This window comes from Brassica napus, chromosome C1 (assembly GCF_020379485.1).
Source record: "Brassica napus cultivar Da-Ae chromosome C1, Da-Ae, whole genome shotgun sequence".
Taxonomy (NCBI): domain Eukaryota; kingdom Viridiplantae; phylum Streptophyta; class Magnoliopsida; order Brassicales; family Brassicaceae; genus Brassica; species Brassica napus.
In genome coordinates this window covers 22,054,407-22,074,206 of record NC_063444.1, presented here as the reverse complement: position 1 = coordinate 22,074,206, position 19,800 = coordinate 22,054,407, and the positions used below count along the sequence as shown (strand labels likewise).

At 38.3% G+C, this 19,800-nt stretch overlaps 1 protein-coding gene and 1 non-coding gene across 2 annotated transcripts; both read right to left on the bottom strand.

The window, feature by feature from the left end:
• Positions 1–6,597: 6,597 nt before the first annotated feature.
• On the bottom strand, positions 6,598–6,704 carry LOC125581030. Its single transcript, XR_007318741.1, has one exon. It is a non-coding gene; the product is annotated as a small nucleolar RNA R71 (small nucleolar RNA).
• Positions 6,705–12,932: 6,228 nt separating this feature from the next.
• BNACNNG24920D lies at positions 12,933–14,994 on the bottom strand. Its single transcript, XM_013877501.3, has 3 exons — positions 14,363–14,994; positions 13,955–14,142; positions 12,933–13,711 (listed from the first exon to the last, which is right to left on the bottom strand). Exons 1-3 carry the CDS (start codon positions 14,979–14,981, stop codon positions 13,283–13,285), a joined length of 1,236 nt encoding a protein of 411 aa, XP_013732955.2. The 5' UTR covers positions 14,982–14,994; the 3' UTR covers positions 12,933–13,282.
• Between the last annotated feature and the right edge of the window lie 4,806 nt (positions 14,995–19,800).

The window sequence follows — 19,800 nt, the reverse complement described above, 5'->3', positions numbered from 1 at the left end:
CGACAACCAATATCACTGAAATTACCTAAACAAAAAAGCAGAGTAAATTACAAACTCTGATAAATACAACTAACAATGATTTTTGTTTACATATTACCCATCAAATAAAAGAGAAACAAACACAGCCACACCAGGAGATACAAGAGACAATCCCAACAGACACAAAGGCGGCAACAACATCTCCACCTGCTCACTCCTCTTGCCTAATAAAAATAGCTTATATGCTCAATGTCAACATGCCAAAGCTATTGTCTTCTTATGAGAAATACATATATTCGTTTAAAACTCATTAAGACCTAAATACTAATTGTCACTCATTTTATAGTTATTTTTACAAGTCTTCATATATTTATTTTAAAGGTCCAGTAAAAACAACAAGTTTAAAAGAAAAAAAACATATAACCAACATAATAAAAATAAAAAAAAATATTACTTAATACACACAACTTACACAACTAAACTGGAGAAAAAATATCCAGAAACAAAAGGTACTCTCAACAACCTTAATATAATTTATGTAATCTCAACAGTACAAGTAACAAATTAAAAAGACAAACAAACAATAATTTTCAGTGACACAGCAAGCAACAACACGAACTATATCAATCACATTACTAACACAGTTTAGTCTTTCATGGGTGGAGAACAGTGCATACACAGTACATCATCACAACTCTAACCCTATAACAATAAGAAACTTAAAAAACAATGATCAACCCAAAATGCAAAATTCACAGCTGCAATAACCCTAACAAATATTGAGATGAAACAAAAAAATATGTTTACAATCCAGCGCTTGCGCGGGGGCAATGCCCCTAGTTTTAATAACATCACACTAGTTTCAAAAGGTTAGTAATAAGTGGCTTACTGTTATAAACCAAAGTCTGGTGGAAGCCCATATTCGAAGGCCCTTGTATTTCTTATCCCAAATTGTATTAGAGTTTCATACTTATGTAATTTCCTATATAAATGGCTCCTTATTGTCTAATAAAGATACTGACTTTCTCCCTATTTTTATAACACGTTATCAGCACAATAGCATCTAGTCCTAAGCCCCCACAAAATATTCTTCAACTCAGCCGAAAATCATCAAACCCTAAACGAAAAGGAATCTACCTCGGAACTTCAAAGAGGCCGTTCTCCCAAACCGTGAGGACCCAGAAAACGATCAAGATATCAAATCGAAGACCTTGCCGAGACGAATCAGTCAGTGCAAACCGCTTGTCGATCTGACCACCGACGCGCCCTCACGCACAGATACAGTGCGCGCCGATTTGCTTTGGAAACCAAATCCGATTCCAACAAGAATTTTCTAGCCGAACTCAACTCTTGTGCAAGCGAGGGAATTAAAATCTAATATCAACAAGGAGTTCAAGCCGAGAGGAGTTGCTGCCCGTGTGATCAAACTCTCTTTTCCATTCAGATCAAAAGGAGCTCATAGGTAAACTATCTCAAACTTTAAAACTACTTAGAGGTCTAGTTTAATGTAATTAAACTCGAACCATACAAGAGAGAACCGATCACATATACCTTAATATGCGATCATAGAAATCAAAACCTAACCAACTATGAATACATAATTCGATTTATATCCTTTTAAATCATATAGTATATGTTTAAAACTTAGTAAAACTTGGTCATAAGTTTTAAACCTAAGAACTAATCTAAACCTAAAATCGCATGACATGAAAATCGAATGTCATGCTTAAAACCGAAAATTGTATAAACCTATACTACCTAATATGATTCTAATAATTCTAAAACTTGAATCATATACCTAAAACTATAGTTTCAGATCTGATTATGTCAATAATCAGATTGCATACTTGGTATGCTTGATAAACCGATTCCTAATGTGTTTAGGAATCACTTTTGCTTAAACCTAAAAAATCGCATAGCTTTAAAATTAAAACCCCTTGATGAAAAATTTCTAAAACTTGTTTTCACATGCTGTTTAAAGTTTTAAAATCTGATTGTTTGTTTAAGAAAATCTGATTGCATGTTTTTAAAATTAGAAATCGCATGCTTAATTGAAATTTGATTTGTTTGATCACCTAATCACATGCTAGGATTATTAAAACTTGATTGTATGATCTGTTTGTTAATAGAAATTACATGTTTTAATCAAAACATAAACATTAAAACTGAAATTGCATGCTAAAACCTAGAACCTTTAAAAAAAATAGGAAGGTTGTTACAAAGTTGTTATAAAGTTGTTAGGGTTTTTTTTTTGTCTTGGCCGATTTTATGCTTGTATAACTTGATATTTTTCATGCATAAATACATGTTTGAGGTTGCATAATTATACTAAGAATAATTACATGTTCTTGTGTCTAAATCCTATTAGAATTAGGATTTGAAATTTAACCTAAAATCTGATCGCATGTTTATTGGAATTTCCTGAAAATTTAAAACTTAATAAATTTAAATTAGAATTCCATAATTTGATCATATGAAACCTAGGGATAAAATTTCATGATTAGATTGAAATTATTTATATGCTAATTGATTAAAAATCGATTAGACCTAGGAAATTGAAATCGGATGATTAAATCCTATTAGAAATAGAAATTGCCTTGATCACATGCTATTGATTGAAATCTGATTTGGTTGCTTGATCACATGATATGTTTAAAATCTGAATCGTATGTCTTAACCAAATCTGATTCGCATGCTTCAAACCCAAAATCTGATTTGTTTGATCGCCTAGCTCGCATGCTAAGAAATTAAAATCTGGATTGATTGTTAAAGATAAAATCCGATTGCATGCAGCATTGAACCTAGATTTAATTTGCTCATTCACGTGCTCAGATGATCCAAATCTGATTTGCTAGTTGATTACTTGATTGAAAATGATGCCTTGCTTGCTTAAAATATAGAGATTGCATGAAATCCTATCCACATGATTAAAAGTTTGGCCGTAGGATCAAAACTTCATCATATGCAAAACTTGATTCGATTACATTGCATGGCCTATATGTGTTTTTAAACCTTGAATCATATGCTGAAAAAATCTAGCAAATCCGAAACACATAACCAAAACCTAAAACTGTTTGGATTTATACATGTTCATATATAAATGTATATATTACATTGTAGGATCGTTTCTCAAAGCCTTGGCCAAATGAAATGTTAGCCAAATTTAAGACATGATCACTTGTTTAAAACTTAAAATCTGATCATAAAATTACTCCTTGGCCGAAATCTATAAGAATCCTAGAACCATTCGGATTTGGCCTGGCCGAAACTTATGTTTGGCCTAATGAACAATCGCATGATCTTTAAAACCTTGGCCAAATGTAGAAGCTTGGCCTAGCTTAAATCTTGATCAAATGCAAAGTCTAAATTCTCTTGGCCAACCTTTAAAAGACCTTGACCGAAGGCAAAAGCTTGGCCAAATTGAAATTTCTATTGGCCAAATATGAAATCTAGTCAAACTAATAGAATCTCTTGGCCAAAGCATTTTGGTAAAATCATCTTGGCCGAATCCCCTTGGCCAAAAATTCCTTGGCCAAAGTCTTTTGAATAATCTATATTGGCCGAATTTAAATCCCTATTATTCTATTCAGACTTAATTTATTCATGGTTATTTGTTGCACACCTTGATTTATTTAATGCATGATGTTTTCAAAATTATTGTCTAAGGGAACAAAATTTGATATTAAATTACCTAAGTTTGGGATTTAATACGAGATAAATTAACATTAAGTGTTATTATCTCGAGGGGGAGAATCAGAGAATCTCAAAATCCCTAAATAAGTTAAGCATCCACGACAACAATAGTCCAAATAGAACTCGGCCAAAATCAAATCTGAAAACGAAACAACATAAAGATTATATAGAGATTAATGATTGGTAAACCGGTCATGCCATTCCGGTTAAGTATGCGACATTCGATTGAATGGTTTAAGATATGCTGCCCCTTTGAATAAGGGAATTGATACCATGATATTTTGAAAATAAGCAATGAATTTCGTGGGCTTGATCACCCACGGATGGACTGATCATCCATCATATGTGACGACATATGGTTGTACATATCCATGTCAAAATCTGCAATAAGTTTGCAAGAGTAATTGGCGATACCGGTGGATTTATGAATCCTTATAAGTTGCAGCAAAATTTGTTCGCATAATGCCAAAGAATAAATAGAGACTCTCCCATGAATTTGATAAAGGGTCAAGAATTAATGTTTCCATATAGAGAACTTAAATAAGTTGCTCCATCACAAAGTTATAAGATGGGATCTGAAATTGAATTAAGTGTATATGTTGGATATAAATCTCCATAAGAATACATAAGGCCACGAGAGATATGATTAAGGCTAAGCCATGGATTAGATAAATCTGTATATCCAACATCAGGGAGAGAAATAATAAGCTGGTAAACGATTTAGAGAATGAATAATGATCCTCAAATATGAATATAAAATAAGAGTCCAAAGATTGAATCATTCTCAGAACTTAAACAAGTCAATTGCCAGACATGTTTGATGACTCAAACTGAAATATACCAGCGGGTGATATCTTGCATATTTCCATTATATTATCCATTCGTCCATGTGCATTTTGATCATATAGACTAGGATTTAGCCATGTTTAGGTTGCATTTTTTGTATACATGAGTCTCTATTAGGTACTGGAGTACCACATGAGGTTATTGGAGACATTCGAGTGCATTTGGAGCTCAAAAGAGGTGAAAAGGTGACCATTGGACGAACCGAGCATGGGAGCGACCTCCCGGAGCGACATCACGAAGTCGCTGTGTCCCACTCCTCAGAGCGACCTTCCTAAAGCGACGCCATGAAGTCGCTCGCGTTCTCGTTACTCCGAACAGTCTTAGATGACTCTGGAGTGACCTCTCAGAGCGACCTACCAAGGTCGCTCCCGATCCAGAGCGACCCGTTGGAGCGACACACCAAAGTCGCTCGGGACCTCTCGCCCGGAGACACCAAAAATCGGCCCTGGAGCGACTTTCCGGAGCGACACCTGCAAGTCGCTCCGTGTTATTTTGCTGCCGAAAATCATGATTTCTCAAGCACCTTTTTGCAATTTATTTTGGACGTTTTACATTTCAAAAACCTATGTTTTAAACATCTTTGGTAGCCACCAGGCAGATTATCTTTTGATCTATTGAGAAATACACAAAAACTCTCTTGAGAAGTTCATCTCTTGGATTTTGATTGTTATGTTCTTGTGTTCTTGTTGATTTCTTATCTATTTCTCTACATGATTAATCTGAAATCCAATATGGGTTTAAGAGGAATCATGGAGATTAGTGAGTAACCACCTTTTGAATTCATGGGTTAGGGAGATCAAGGGTGATTAGGTTAGTTCTAGGATGTTTTAGTGTAGATCATTCTTGTTCCTTGCTAGTAGAGTATTGATAACGCATCTTCTGAGTTGGCCACTCAAAAGTTGATAGATAGACATTTCCCACCCAAAAGGTGTTTGATGAAATGCCTGAGACAACTTTCCTAGGCTTTTAGTATACTTTGCCAAAGACATTTGTTGTTAAAGATGCTAAGATAGCTAATAGACTTGTTAGTAATGATTGCTTTCATATTATTCAACCAAAGACATTTGATGTTTGAGATATGTTAGCAAATGAGCATTCATCTAGACATAGAGCTTGCTTAGAATTGTGTCTAGGTTTGAGGTTGATAGTTTGATTGATCATTTGCCATCCTTAGTTCGATACTTGATCACCCAAGGTCTAATCCCTATGCCCATGAGTTCTCTCTTCCCTTAGTCAAGAAAGTATCATTCTGTTATTGCTTTCTAGTTTTAGTCATAGCTTAAAACTCATCTAAATCATTGGTTGCACTTAGATTAAGTGAGTACTTGCATTCTCAGTGCTTTGATATCCCTCAGAACTGGTTCGACAATCTTTTATACTACAACATTTGTCTTAGGAGCCTTGAAAACTCCTAACATCAAATTGGCGCCGTTGCCAAATTCTGAGCAGATTTAAACATTGAGATTTAGTCACTTGCTTGAGACTAAGTCATTTTATTTTGTTTTGTTATTGATTCTTCCTCTTCACCTACATTTAAGTTTCAGGTGTACGAACTTGAGGAGCAGGGGTCCATCAAACCTAGTTCCAATAGTAGCAGACATCAGAGCTTTAGAGAGGGAGTGTGCTAGAGCTACAAGAGAAGAAGAACACCAAGCACACTTGGATATTGATATGGCAGATCCACCGCAAGGGGCAGAACACCAACCTCGGGCAGCTCGACCCATTGGTGCTTATGACCGGCCCAACATTCATGGTCATAGACTGGGAATCCGAGCACCCGCTGTGGCAGCCAACAACTTTGAGGTCAAGTCAGGACTCCTCAACGTGATCGAGAACAACAAGTATCATGGCTTGGCTCTAGAGGACCCATTTGATCACTTGGATAGGTTCGACAGCTACTGTGGGTTGTCAAAAACCAATGGTGTGTCTGAGGATGCCTTGAAGCTGAAGTTATTCCCTTTCTCTTTGGGGGATAAGGCACGTCAGTGGGAGAAGTCTCTACCCAGCGACTCTATCGCTACTTGGGATGAGTGCAAGAGAGCATTCTTGGAGAAATTCTTCTCATCCTCAAGAACTGCTAAGCTGAGAAATGAGATCTCCAGTTTCCAACAGAAGAACTTGGAAGGATTCAGTGAAGCCTGGGAGAGATTCAAGGGCTACCAAGCTCAATGCCCACACCATGGTTTCTCTAAGGAGAGCTTGCTGAGCACATTCTACCGTGGTGCTCTTCCTAAGTACAGGGCCAGACTGGATACAGCTAGCAATGGGTTCTTCTTGGGGAGAACTGAGGAAGATGCAGAGGAGCTGGTTGACAACATGGTAAAGAGTGATGCAGTCTACAGTGGAGACCACGACAGAAGCAGTCGAACAGATGATAAGCAGACGAGGAAGGAGTTGAAAGCTCTACAGGATAAGATAGACATCCTCCTTGCTGATAAAGCCACACAAGAGCAGCTGCACTTTGTTGGTAACCCAAGCCAAGATACACCACCTGTTGTCCATGAGGTTGAGGGTTTGGAAGGTCAGGAAGAGCTGTGTTTCATCAACAACAATGGTAGCTGGTACAAAAAAGAGCCCAACTTTCAGTACAACAACTACCAACAGAAATCCTATCCCAACAACCAACAGAGTGGTTATCCGCCTCGAAACAACCAGCAAGGCAGCTATCAACCTCAGCAAAACCCCTCATCTGGTTCCTCTGCTCCTCAAGAGAGCAGCACTGACACCCTGCTGAAACAAATCTTGGAGTCTCAGACTAGAAGTGAGAAGCATGTTGGTTATGAGTTGAAAAAACCTTCATTCCAAGATTGATGGGAGCTACAATGAGCTCAACAACAAGTTCTCACATCTTGCTTCTACAGTCAAGAATTTAGAGAATCAGTTTGCTTCCATGAACACTCACCAGACTCGCCAACAAGGATCTCTACCTGGAAAATCTGACCAACACCCCAAGGATGCCAAAGCTGTCACCCTTAGGAGTGGTAAGCAGTTACCTCCTACAACCCTCACCAGGGATGCTGAGAAACTAGGTGAGGAGGTGGCCATCAACTTAGATGATGAAGTGGTGATTGTTGATGAAAAAATCAATGATGAAATCTTGGAGAAGATTGTGGAAGCCAAGGGTAAAAGAAAGGTTGGGGAAGAAAAGAAAACAGTGAAGGATGGTGAAGTTCTTGCTCCAGCAAGTGAGAATTCTTTTGTTCCTCCTCCCTATGAACCCAAACTACCATTCCCTGGTAGATTCAAGAGGCAGCTGCTAGAGAAGTACAAGGATTTGTTTGACAAGCAAATGAGTGAAGCTCAGGTTGCAATTCCCATCATCGATGCTTTCATGTCGATTCCTCAATACAACAAGTTCCTGAAAGATGTTGTAGCTGCAAAGAAGAAGGAAATGGAAAGCATGATGATTCTTACCCATGAGTGCAGTGCCATCATCCAGAGGCTTGATGTTCCAGAGAAGTTAGAGGATCTAGGATGCTTCACACTACCTTGTGCTCTTGGACCTATGGTATTTGAGAAATGTCTCTGCGATTTGGGAGCTAGTGTCAGCGTGATGCCTTTGTCTGTTGCAAAGAAGCTTGGATTCACTCAGTACAAGAAGTGTAAACTCTCTCTGGTGTTAGCTGATCGTTCAGTGAAGTACCCTGTGGGCATCTTAGAGGACCTACCTGTGAAGATTGGAAGGTATGAGATACCTACAGATTTTGTGGTGCTTGAGATGGGTGAGGAGGCTCACGACCCATTGATTCTTAGAAGGCCATTTTTAGCTACAGCAGGAGCAATTGTTAAGGTGAAAGAGGGCACGATTGATCTCCATTTGGGTAAAGGGCATGTTCTCCACTTTGACATCAAGGAGAAAATGAAGAAACCAACTGTGTTCGGGCAAGCCTTCTACATTGAAGAGATGGGCACTCTTACTGATGAGCACCTTGAAGAGTTACCACCTGAGGACGACGAGGAGGGAGCATCTCCCTCTACTCATTCTCCATAGAAGGTAACCCACTACTTTCCCTTGTATATACCATTTCGTTTTTGCATATTAGTTTTCTCTTTTTGGGTATCTCTCTCTCCTTGACAACACAGAGACTGTGTCATTTAAGTTTGGGGGAGGTACCAAGTATTTGATCACGTTTGCTTTGATGATTTTGAGTCTCATGCATTGCATTATACATATATATTTGCATAAAAAAAAATATTCATTTAGTTTGCATCATTGGCATTTCTAGGAGAGTCTAGAGCATATAGGTTGCATTTACTTGCATTGGGAGCAATGATTTGAAATGCCTTGTAAAGAACATTACTTTGCACCTGAATAGCTTATGCACCTCTCAAAAACACTTGTATGCTTCGAGCCTTGAAGACTCTTCCTGAAACTTGTTGATTGCTGAAACTCAGTCTTTGAAGCCAACTACAACCTTATTTGAACTGAACGAACTTAATACTTTTTGCTCATGGTCCCTTGTGTACTGAGTCATGGCTATACACACTTGAGTTGTCACATCCTTTATGCTAATCTTATTTTGACAAACTCTAGTGGTAGACCACTCCCAAAACCTTTCCCTTCTTTTAAGCTTTCATTGTTTGATGAGTGAGGCCTTCTTCGGAAAGTCTTACATGTGCATAATGTTGAGAGTATCGGGAACGACAATGCTTGATCTTCATTCTTGCTAGATTGGGCACTCTATTGTCTAGCTATAGGTGGGGGGTGAGAGTTGTGATTATTATTTGGGAGCAATGAAAAAGGAAAAGAAGTGACTCTTTGTGTTTACGTGAATTGTCTTATTGGGATAAGTAGAAAAACCTCTAGCTCAAGTTATGAAAAGTCTTGGCCCCCATCTAAAAATAAAAAAATAAAAATAAAATAAAATAAAATAAAATAAAATATAAAAAGAAAAGAAAAAGAAAGAAAAATGGGGCTAGCAAAATTGTTAGGAGCTAAGTAATGTTTTGAGGTTGTGGAAAATCCCTTGTAGATTTCAAAGAGAAGGAGTTAAAGTTTTTTAGGATCTTTTGGTGAGAGATGTGAGTTGGGTTTGACATTTGGGAATGATTGTGTAATTGTATGATTAGGAAAAGGGTAGAACAATGGAGATTGAGCATTGTGCAATGTCAAGGCTACTTGTTTTGAGAGTAAACCACATTAAAAGATCATGGATTTTGAACCTCATGACCCACTTGAATAAAAGCTTTCCCTTACTCAACCAAATGATTTGCACCAATTGACCATTTGCAAGAATTCACTTGATGCTATGCTTAATGAACTTGAGAGTTGGCTGATTTGCATGTGTGAATGCATGATGATGAGTGTAGGTATGAAAAGAGTTGAATAGGCCTAGAGAAGCTAGAGTATAATAAGAGAGGGTATACTAATGCTGAATTTAGATGTTGATTTGAGTGCTTTGTGTGTTTCTTTTGGCTATGAGCTCTCACCTTCAAACCTCTCTCCCTATGAGTTCTAGAAAGTTCACTTGTGGACAAGTAAAAGAACAAGTTTGGGGGAGTTGATATCTTGCATATTTCCATTATCTTATCCATTCGTCCATGTGCATTTTGATCATATAGACTAGGATTTAGCCATGTTTAGGTTGGATTTTTTGTATACATGAGTCTCTATTAGGTACTGGAGTACCACATGAGGTTATTGGAGACATTCGAGTGCATTTGGAGCTCAAAAGAGGTGAAAAGGTGACCATTGGACGAACCGAGCATGGGAGCGACCTCCCGGAGCGACATCACGAAGTCGCTGTGTCCCACTTCTCAGAGCGACCTTCCTAAAGCGACGCCATGAAGTCGCTCGCGTTCTCGTTACTCCGAACAGTCTTAGATGACCCTGGAGCGACCTCTCAGAGCGACCTACCAAGGTCGCTCCCGATCCAGAGCGACCCGTTGGAGCGACACACCAAAGTCGCTCGGGACCTCTCACCCGGAGACACCAAAAATCGGCCCTGGAGCGACTTTCCGGAGAGACACCTGCAAGTCGCTCCGCGTTATTTTGCAGCCGAAAATCATGATTTCTCAAGGACCTTTTTGCAATTTATTTTGGACGTTTTACATTTCAAAAACCTATGTTTTAAACATCTTTGGTAGCCACCAGGCAGATTATCTTTTGATCTATTGAGAAATACACAAAAACTCTCTTGAGAAGTTCATCTCTTGGATTTTGATTGTTATGTTCTTGTGTTCTTGTTGATTTCTTATCTATTTCTCTACATGATTAATCTGAAATCCAATATGGGTTTAAGAGGAATCATGGAGATTAGTGAGTAATCACCTTTTGAATTCATGGGTTAGGGAGATCAAGGGTGATTAGGTTAGTTCTAGGATGTTTTAGTGTAGATCATTCTTGTTCCTTGCTAGTAGAGTATTGATAACGCATCTTCTGAGTTGGCCACTCAAAAGTTGATCAATAGACATTTCCCACCCAAAAGGTGTTTGATGAAATGCCTGAGACAACTCTCCTAGGCTTTTAGTATACTTTGCCAAAGACATTTGTTGTTAAAGATGCTAAGATAGCTAATAGACTTGTTAGTAATGATTGCTTTCATATTATTCAACCAAAGACATTTGATGTTTGAGATATGTTAGCAAATGAGCATTCATCTAGACATAGAGCTTGCTTAGAATTGTGTCTAGGCTTGAGGTTGATAGTTTGATTGATCATTTGCCATCCTTAATTCGATACTTGATCACCCAAGGTCTAATCTCTATGCCCATGAGTTCTCTTTTCCCTTAGTCAAGAAAGTATCATTCTGTTATTGCTTTCTAGTTTTAGTCATAGCTTAAAACTCATCTAAATCATTGGTTGCACTTAGATTAAGTGAGTACTTGCATTCTCAGTGCTTTGATATCCCTCAGAACTGGTTCGACAATCTTTTATACTACAACATTTGTCTTAGGAGCCTTGAAAACTCCTAACATCAGCGGGTTATGCTCTAATAAAATTGATATTGGACTTAGTTAAGATAATAAGGTTTCATACATGTATTACTCGAAAATGAGAAGAGCATAAAATTGAAATGGCAGATACAAAATTAAGGTTTTTCAAAGGAAACCTTAGACATGACCATGAATAAAGATCAGGTACCTGAAAATAATAAGATCTAAATGCATTATGTCATGTCTGGATTATAAATGGAACCGGTAAAATAATATCGACGTCGATGATGATACAATATTTGAATACAAAAGCGCTTGACAAAAGCGAGGATCATGAAACCAATGTCTATCATAGAGTGCACTCAGAGAAATTACTCAGAGAAATTGATTAAGCAAATTGATAATGCTATAAGACGTGGTATATGAAATCTCTTAAGAGAAGAGATATAATCAAACCAGTTGGACATAAGTAAGTCTTTGGGGGGAAAACAAAATAAGAATGGCGAAATTGCATAAGGTTCTCACAAAGACCTGAAATCAATTATAAAAGAGACATACTCCTATGTGGTGGATGCAACGACATTCTGATTCCTTATAAGTCTGGCAAATAAAATACATATCTATATGGTCCACTCGATAACGAAATTTATGTGAAAGTTTCAGAGGGTATCAAACTACCGAACACATCAAGTTCTCGAGAACAATATTGAATATCTTTATGTGAACGACTTGAATATCCTAGGAACCTTTGGAGAAATTTCCCAAAGATAGAATACATCAAGAAAGAATTCGAATTCAACATGAAAGGTTTTGGGAAAACAAGATTATATATTGGATTATACATTGAGCACCTTGAAAAGAAAATCCTTATGCATAACATACATAGATAACGTTCTCAAGAAGGTTGATATGGACTAAGCTTACGAATTGACAAGTCCCATAATTATAAGGTTCCTCAGTTTAGATAAGATAATTTCGCCCCTAATGAAGAAAATGAGGAGATCCTTGGTCCCGAAATGTCATGTCTAAGTGCCATAAAGTTTTGACGGATTTGGTGAGCCATACAAGGCTAGATAAATAATTTGTCGTAATCTATTAGCTAGATATAGCTCATGATCGATCCAAAGGCACTAGAACGGGATTATACATATTTTTGTTACCTACAAGGAACTAAAGACTTGGGTCCATTTGATACTAACCTACCCGAAGAAGGGTAAATTATATTGGTGATACAGGTTGTTTGTTCGTCCAAGTTCACTCAGACGAGGATTTGGTGGATCTAATTACTAAGGCGTTACTGACATCCAGAGATGTACTCAACAGGGGGAGTAATACGTGTTGTACTCTTTTTCCTTCACCATGGTTTTATCCCATAGGGTTTTCCTAGTAAAGATTTTATGAAGCAACATCCAAAGCGTATTACAAACCAGTTCGGAAATGGTCTTCTAAAAAAGAGTGTTATAAACCAAGGTCTGGTGGAAACTCATATTCTTATGTTATTGTATTTCATATTGTATTAGTATTTCATACTTATGTAATTCCTTGTATAAAAAACTCCTTATTGTCTAATAAAAATACAGACTTTCCCGTTATTTACGTAACACTTACATACATTTCGTATATTTTTGCATAACTAATTATCATGACATGGTGCTGGTTTATTTACAAGCCCGGCAGGTTCTCGAAAGAGAGCGTACACAAACATAATTGCAATTAAACGGATAGTAAGGGTCACAGATCACACAATACTGCATCAAAGTTTTGTCATCAACACTAGTGCCTTCATTCTTTTCTTCTTCCGGCTTACCTGAGCCCGGCCGTGGCACAATCTTCTTCAACAGGCAGCGTTTAAATAAAACTTAACTTCGTAGGGCTGAGGATTCAAGAATCATTTCTTGTAATTCACTGGCACATCGTCGTCATCTTCTTCAAGATCACTGAACGTTACATCTTCATCCTCATCCACAACATGTTTGGTTGCTACGGTGGAGCTAACAGTTCCGGCATTATCTTCATCCTTCAACCAGTCATCAACATCATCATCATCATCATCATCATCGACTTGAACGACTCTAGGTGAAGATCCAGTGACTGGCTTGTTCTCGATTGGGTGCTTTTCCGTCTCAACCTCAGATGTCTCACTCGAATGTATTGTTTCGACAGAGATGGTCTTGACTGGCTCTGATGAAGACACAGTAAGTGGTTCCTCATTGGCATTAGCAGTTCCTGTATCACCACTAGTCTCTGGCAGCACTACTGCAGCTTTGTTTCTCTTATGCAGCAGCTCATGAGATAACAATGCTCTTGATTCAAGCACCTTTATTGAAAAAGGAAAAATACAATGATTCACATCAGAAAAGTCTCACAACTCTTTTCTCAATTATTAGTTATACATATAACATTCCCTAAACTTTGCAAACCTAACTCAAATGATACTATTAAAGTTTATTATCAGCCCTGAGAATCTTCCATTGAAACATAAGCTCCAATAAAAATCAGATTAGCTTCAAAACTTGAAAACAGATGAAAAGAGAGAGTGGAGTAAGAGAATCAAGCATACCTGAGGAGTAGAGAGAAGCAAGGCATCATGCTTGCTGAACTTAGGATGCATAAGTACAAAGTAAATCCTCCAGAAGCAATACTCGCTCATGTACGCTGGGCAAAGCTCGATCCGCAAAACAGCTAGACCCGTTGCAACCCTTTCCACAGCCAGCGCGTGCTCATACTGAGCATCAGTCATCTCAAAGTCTGCAAACGATTGAGAAGAATTAGACGCTTAAACACATGATCAATACCAGAATGAATATAAACGATAACTCCAGCCAGCCAAGAGATCATAGCAAACAACTTAGGGTATAGACTCAAGATATAACACATCACACAACTCTTCTATAGATTCCAATTGCTACAATGCACTTAAGAGAACGTCTGATTACAATATACAATGTGAAGCAAATCGAAAACGTACCATCGAAGTTATTATCCTCTTCAGGGAAGGGGAAATCAAGCCACGTCTCAGGATGCAGAGCAAGATCCCTCGCGAACCCAACTACTTCCTCCGTCACACCAATCACATCTCCAACACCATCACGCTCTTCCGAATCCCCTCCTTGCCAGAAACTCGAAGCCATCTTCGTAATCTCCGATACAGGCAAGTTCCCCGAGAGCTTCGAGATCCCGGTCTTGAACCTACCTCCGATCTCCACGAAATCGCTCCTCATCCCAGCCATCAGATCCTCGTCCCCCTCCGCGAGATCCGACGACTTCCGTGTCTCCTCATCCGTCGGATCGGAGGAAGAAGGCGGTGGTGCGAGGAACGAGGCGACACCCCATAGCTGACTTCTAAAGGTCTTTGTGAGTTCGGAGATGTCTTCCTTCACGCCTCGTGGTGACTGCGATTTCAACGCCGACGGTGAAGACGGCTTATCGGAACCGGGATCTTCAATCGTTTCTTTCTCGTCTTCTTCTTCTTCGTCGATCTTCAGAGAATTCGCAATGGATCTGGCTAACCACGCCATGTTTTCTGGATCTCTCTCTCTCTCTCTCTCTCTCTCTATAATCTCATCGCGACCGTAAACTAACCTCATTGACGACGCCAAATCAATCTTGATCTAAATGGGCTTTCTTACAGAAGCCCACTAAATTCATGTTCCGTCATTTCACAAAAATATCTTAAAATTCTATTAAAAATGTTTTAAACTGTGAAACACTTAAATTTTCTCTACTAAAATTAATATATGTATTTAACTTTTCTTCTAAAATTAAAATATGTATTTAATATTTCTATATGGACTAAATCAATCACTGGTATAAAAAAAAAGATTGATTCATTCTTCATATTGAAAGGATGCATGAGAAATAAATGCGATACAGTAATATATATTCAAGAACATGGGAAGTAGTGGAGGGTCGGTAACTCGGTGTGGGCTTGAGTTCTTTGAATCAGGTGTTCCTACTACGGGTATGAATGATGCAATGCTGGTCTTAATACCGAAGGTCCTCAAGCCAGAAAGAATCATGCAATTCCGACCAATCAGTTTATGTAATGTCTTGTTCAAGGTAATAACTAAAGTGATGGTGTTGAGATTGAAGAAACTTATGCCCAAGCTTATTGGTCCAGCGCAAGTCAGCTTCATCCCAGGCCGGCTTAGTACAGACAATATTGTTGTGGTCCAGGAAGCGGTTCACTCAATGAGGAAAAAGAAAGGACGCAGAGGTTGGATGCTGCTCAAGTTGGATCTCGAGAAAGCATATGACCGAATCAGGTGGGATTTCCTAGAGGATACTATTTACGCAGCAAAACTACCCGGGATATGGATTCAATGGATCATGCCGTGCGTGACAAACCCGGGAATGAGTCTATTGTGGAATGGAGAGAGGACAGAAGCTTTTACACCTCAACGTGGACTTCGGCAGGGCGATCTTTTGTCACCATACTTATTTGTATTATGCATGGAGCGCTTGTGCCATCAAATTGATCTTTCTGTGGCCAAGAAGGAGTGGAAACCAATCAGTCTATCTAAGGGTGGACCAGCTTTATCCCATGTTTGTTTTGCGGATGATCTGATCTTGTTTGCTGAGGCCTCAATCTCACAAATTTGGGTGATTAGGAAGGTGCTAGAGAGATTTTGTGTAGCTTCTGGGCAGAAAGTAAGTCTTGAGAAATCTTTGATTTTCTTCTCTGCAAATGTTCATTGGGACTTAGCGAATTCCATAAGTACTGAGAGTGGAATCAGAGGAACAAAAGAGTTGGGAAAGTACTTGGGCATGCCGGTGTTGCAAAAAAGAATTAATAAAGAGACGTTTGGGGAAGTAATTGAGAGAGTGTCGTCTAAACTTGCGGGATGGAAAAGGAGATTCTTGAGCTTGGCAGGGAGGATCACGCTTACAAAGTCTGTTCTCGCATCGATTCTAGTACATACGATGAGTACCATCGCTCTGCCGATATCTACTTTGGATCAACTTGATAAAATTGCTCGGTCGTTTATTTGGGGGAGCAGTGAGGGAAACAGGAAACAACATCTGGTCTCTTGGGGAAAAATCTTTAAACCTAAGAGTGAAGGTGGGCTGGGGATAAGGTTAGCTAAAGAAATGAATATTGCTCTACTAGAAAAGCTAAGCTGGAGGTTGCTGAACACACAGGATGGCCCATGGGTTAAGATTCTGCGAAAAAATTTCGAGTTGGCGAGTTGGATGATTTATCTTGGTTAAGCGTTAAAGGAACTTGGTCACCAACATGGAGAAGTTTGGTATTGGGGCTGCGTGAGGTTGTTGTCCCGAGTTTGGCTTGGGTTCTTGGTGATGGTCGTCGAGTACGTTTTTGGAAGGATAATTGGTTGTTGAATGAGCCACTATCTGAGTTGAGTACAGTGGATATTCCGGAAGAGATGGTGGAGGTACGAGCTCGGGATCTTTGGCAAACTGGGGCTGGTTGGCAAATGCATATAATAGAACCGTATATGTCAATGCCAACGTCTAAGGTTGGCTTCAGTGGTGATTGATGATGTTACGGGTGCAAGGGATAGAATGTCGTGGGGAGGGAGCAAGGATGGTTTATTTTCTGTGAACTCAGTTTATGCTTTCTTAACCAGGGATGCGGAGCCAAGACCTAATATGGAAGCCTTATATCAGCGGGTTTGGCGTGTCACTACTTCAGAACGTGTACGAGTCTTCCTATGGCTGGTAACTCATCAGGTGATCATGACAAACATGGAACGGAAACGCAGACATTTGAGTGAGAATAGTATATGTCCATTGTGTAAGGGGGGAGAAGAAACCATTCTTCATGTTCTTCGAGACTGTCTGGCAGCTGCGGGGTTATGGGCGCGATTTTTTCCTCTAAGCAGACAACAACAGTTCTTTGACCAACCTCTCCTAGAATGGCTTTATGACAACCTTGCAAGGAATAGACCAGGATTGGGGGAGCTATGGCCAACGCTGTTTTCTCTGACTGTTTGGTGGTGCTGGAAATGGAGATGTGGGTATGTTTTTGGAGAGGAAGGAAAATGTCGAGACAGGGTGCAGTTCCTTCAGGATAAGGCTCGGGAGGTGATAGAAGCAAATGTAAAACTAAAGGAACATGGGCAGAGCCGGGAACGTGTGGAGAAGCAGATCTCATGGAATCGACCAACAAATGGCTGGTTCAAACTGAACACGGATGGAGCATCTAGAGGTAACCCGGGACTTGCTACGGCGGGTGGGGCTATTCGCGATGAGTATGGAGAATGGAATGGGGGTTTTGCAATAAACATAGGCATCTGTTCAGCCCCTTTGGCGGAGTTGTGGGGAGTATACTATGGCTTGTGTATAGCATGGGACCGTGGGATTCGTCGGTTGGAGTTAGAGGTTGATTCGGAGAGTGTGGCGGGTTTTCTTCAGACAGGGATCCATGATTCTCATCCCCTGTCGTTCCTAGTACGTCTGTGCTATGGCTTCATATCAAGAGACTGGTTAGTCAAAATTTCTCATGTGTATAGGAAGGCTAATTATCTGGCGGATGGATTAGCTAACTATGCGTTTTCTCTATCGTTTGGGTTACATTTCTTTGAAGATGTCCCAGATTGTGTTGCTTATGTTTTGTTGGAGGACTTTCAGGGGGTATCTAGATCTCGGCAAATTTGCATGTAATGAGTTTTTTATTTGAATAAAGAGTAGGAGACTCATGTCTCCTGCACCCTACGAAAAAAAAAAAGAACATGTGGGAGAGATCATGGTGATTAGCCTATATGTGATACTTTCATTATTACATGAAACAATGAAAGCGTGATTCAAAAGTTCAAAAATTGAAAAGGACCTTTTAGATAACAAACTTGGAAAAATAAGTACTTCTTTGGTTTTGAGATTGTTTGCACAAGAGAAGGATTGTTCCTAATTCAAAATATGCAAGACAATTATTAGATAAGTTTGGAATGAACAACTATAAGTGTTTATACACCACTTACACTCTTTGGAAAGGATCAAGATGAGATAGTATAACTTAGAGATCCAACGTTATATTGCAGCACATTAGGAACAGTAGGAAGCCTTTTGTAGTTAGCATCATCTAGACCAGCCCTTATTTTTTTCTGGCTCTTACTTGTTTAGGAGTTTATCTAAACCAAGAGATCCCAACGTACAAAAAGCAAGGAGAGTTCTGAAATACATCAAGGAACAATAGATAACATTCTAAACCATCCATGAGCCTTTTAACCGAATACCAAACAAAAAAATCGAAACAGAAACTTAACTGATATTCACAAACATCTCAACAATTTGTAAATCTAGAATTAAAAAAAAATCTGAACTTGAACCTAACTGAGAACCAAATGAGTACTTCAATATTTAAAATACAGTTTATATATCTAAAAATATTAAGTTTGAAAAACTCAAATATTCAAAAATACTATTTATAAATTAAACTACTTGAAAAACTGAATATACAAATATGTTTTATCTGGAATATTTAAAATTATTTGAATTACCCAAAAGATTCGAATTGCCCAGATATTTTTATCCGGAAGATTAAAAATTATATTACCTGCTAGATATTTATATCCTAACATATTTATTCCAAAACCCCGAATTACTCAATTTTTTGTTTGTTCCTCACCATGTCCCTTACCTTACCTAAGCCAATTGAATGTAATCAAATTATAAAATTGAAACCAAATTGGACTTACAATTTCTTGGATTTTAGCTGGTTCTTAACACTGTTACCCAAGCTGAAAAAAAAAAAAAAAACCAAGCCAAATTTTATAAATAAACAAACAGAATTCCTATATCTCTAGAATTGGAGAACTGGGAAAAAAAAAAGAATTGAAATGTGGAGCACTACAAGCGTAGAATAAAATAAAATTTACAAAATTCAGCTATCTGGTTTTTTTTATTCGGGTTGGTCATGTTGTAAAGATAATATGTGGAGCACTACAAGCGTAGAATAAAATAAAATTAGTAGAATAAAATTGGACGAAATAAAATGAATGGAATTGGTTAGAAAAATGGAATATGTTCATTCCACTCATCCTTTATCCAAATTGTAGAAGAATGTTTAGGAATGTTTGTCTTCATATGCATCTTTTGAATGTGGAATTAATCAAATGAATATTCAAGTCTTTTCAAGTTAGATGATAAAAATTATGAAATTAATGAAATAAGTCAATCCACATTTTACTTACCAAAAAATAAGTTGCAGTCTAAATTGTTTAACATTGGGTGTGCAATGTTTACATAGCAGATACAATTTCTCAATATATAGTAGAGGCAATAGAAGCCAATCAATTCAATAACACACCATGCTGATTGGCTCAAATGAATGCTTACAATGAAGTCATAATCAACTGAGACTAAGGTGAAACAAAGAAAAAAAAATCTGATTTGGGATCATTTAGAGAAAATGAAAAATCGTGGAAATGGAAAAGAATGAAAATG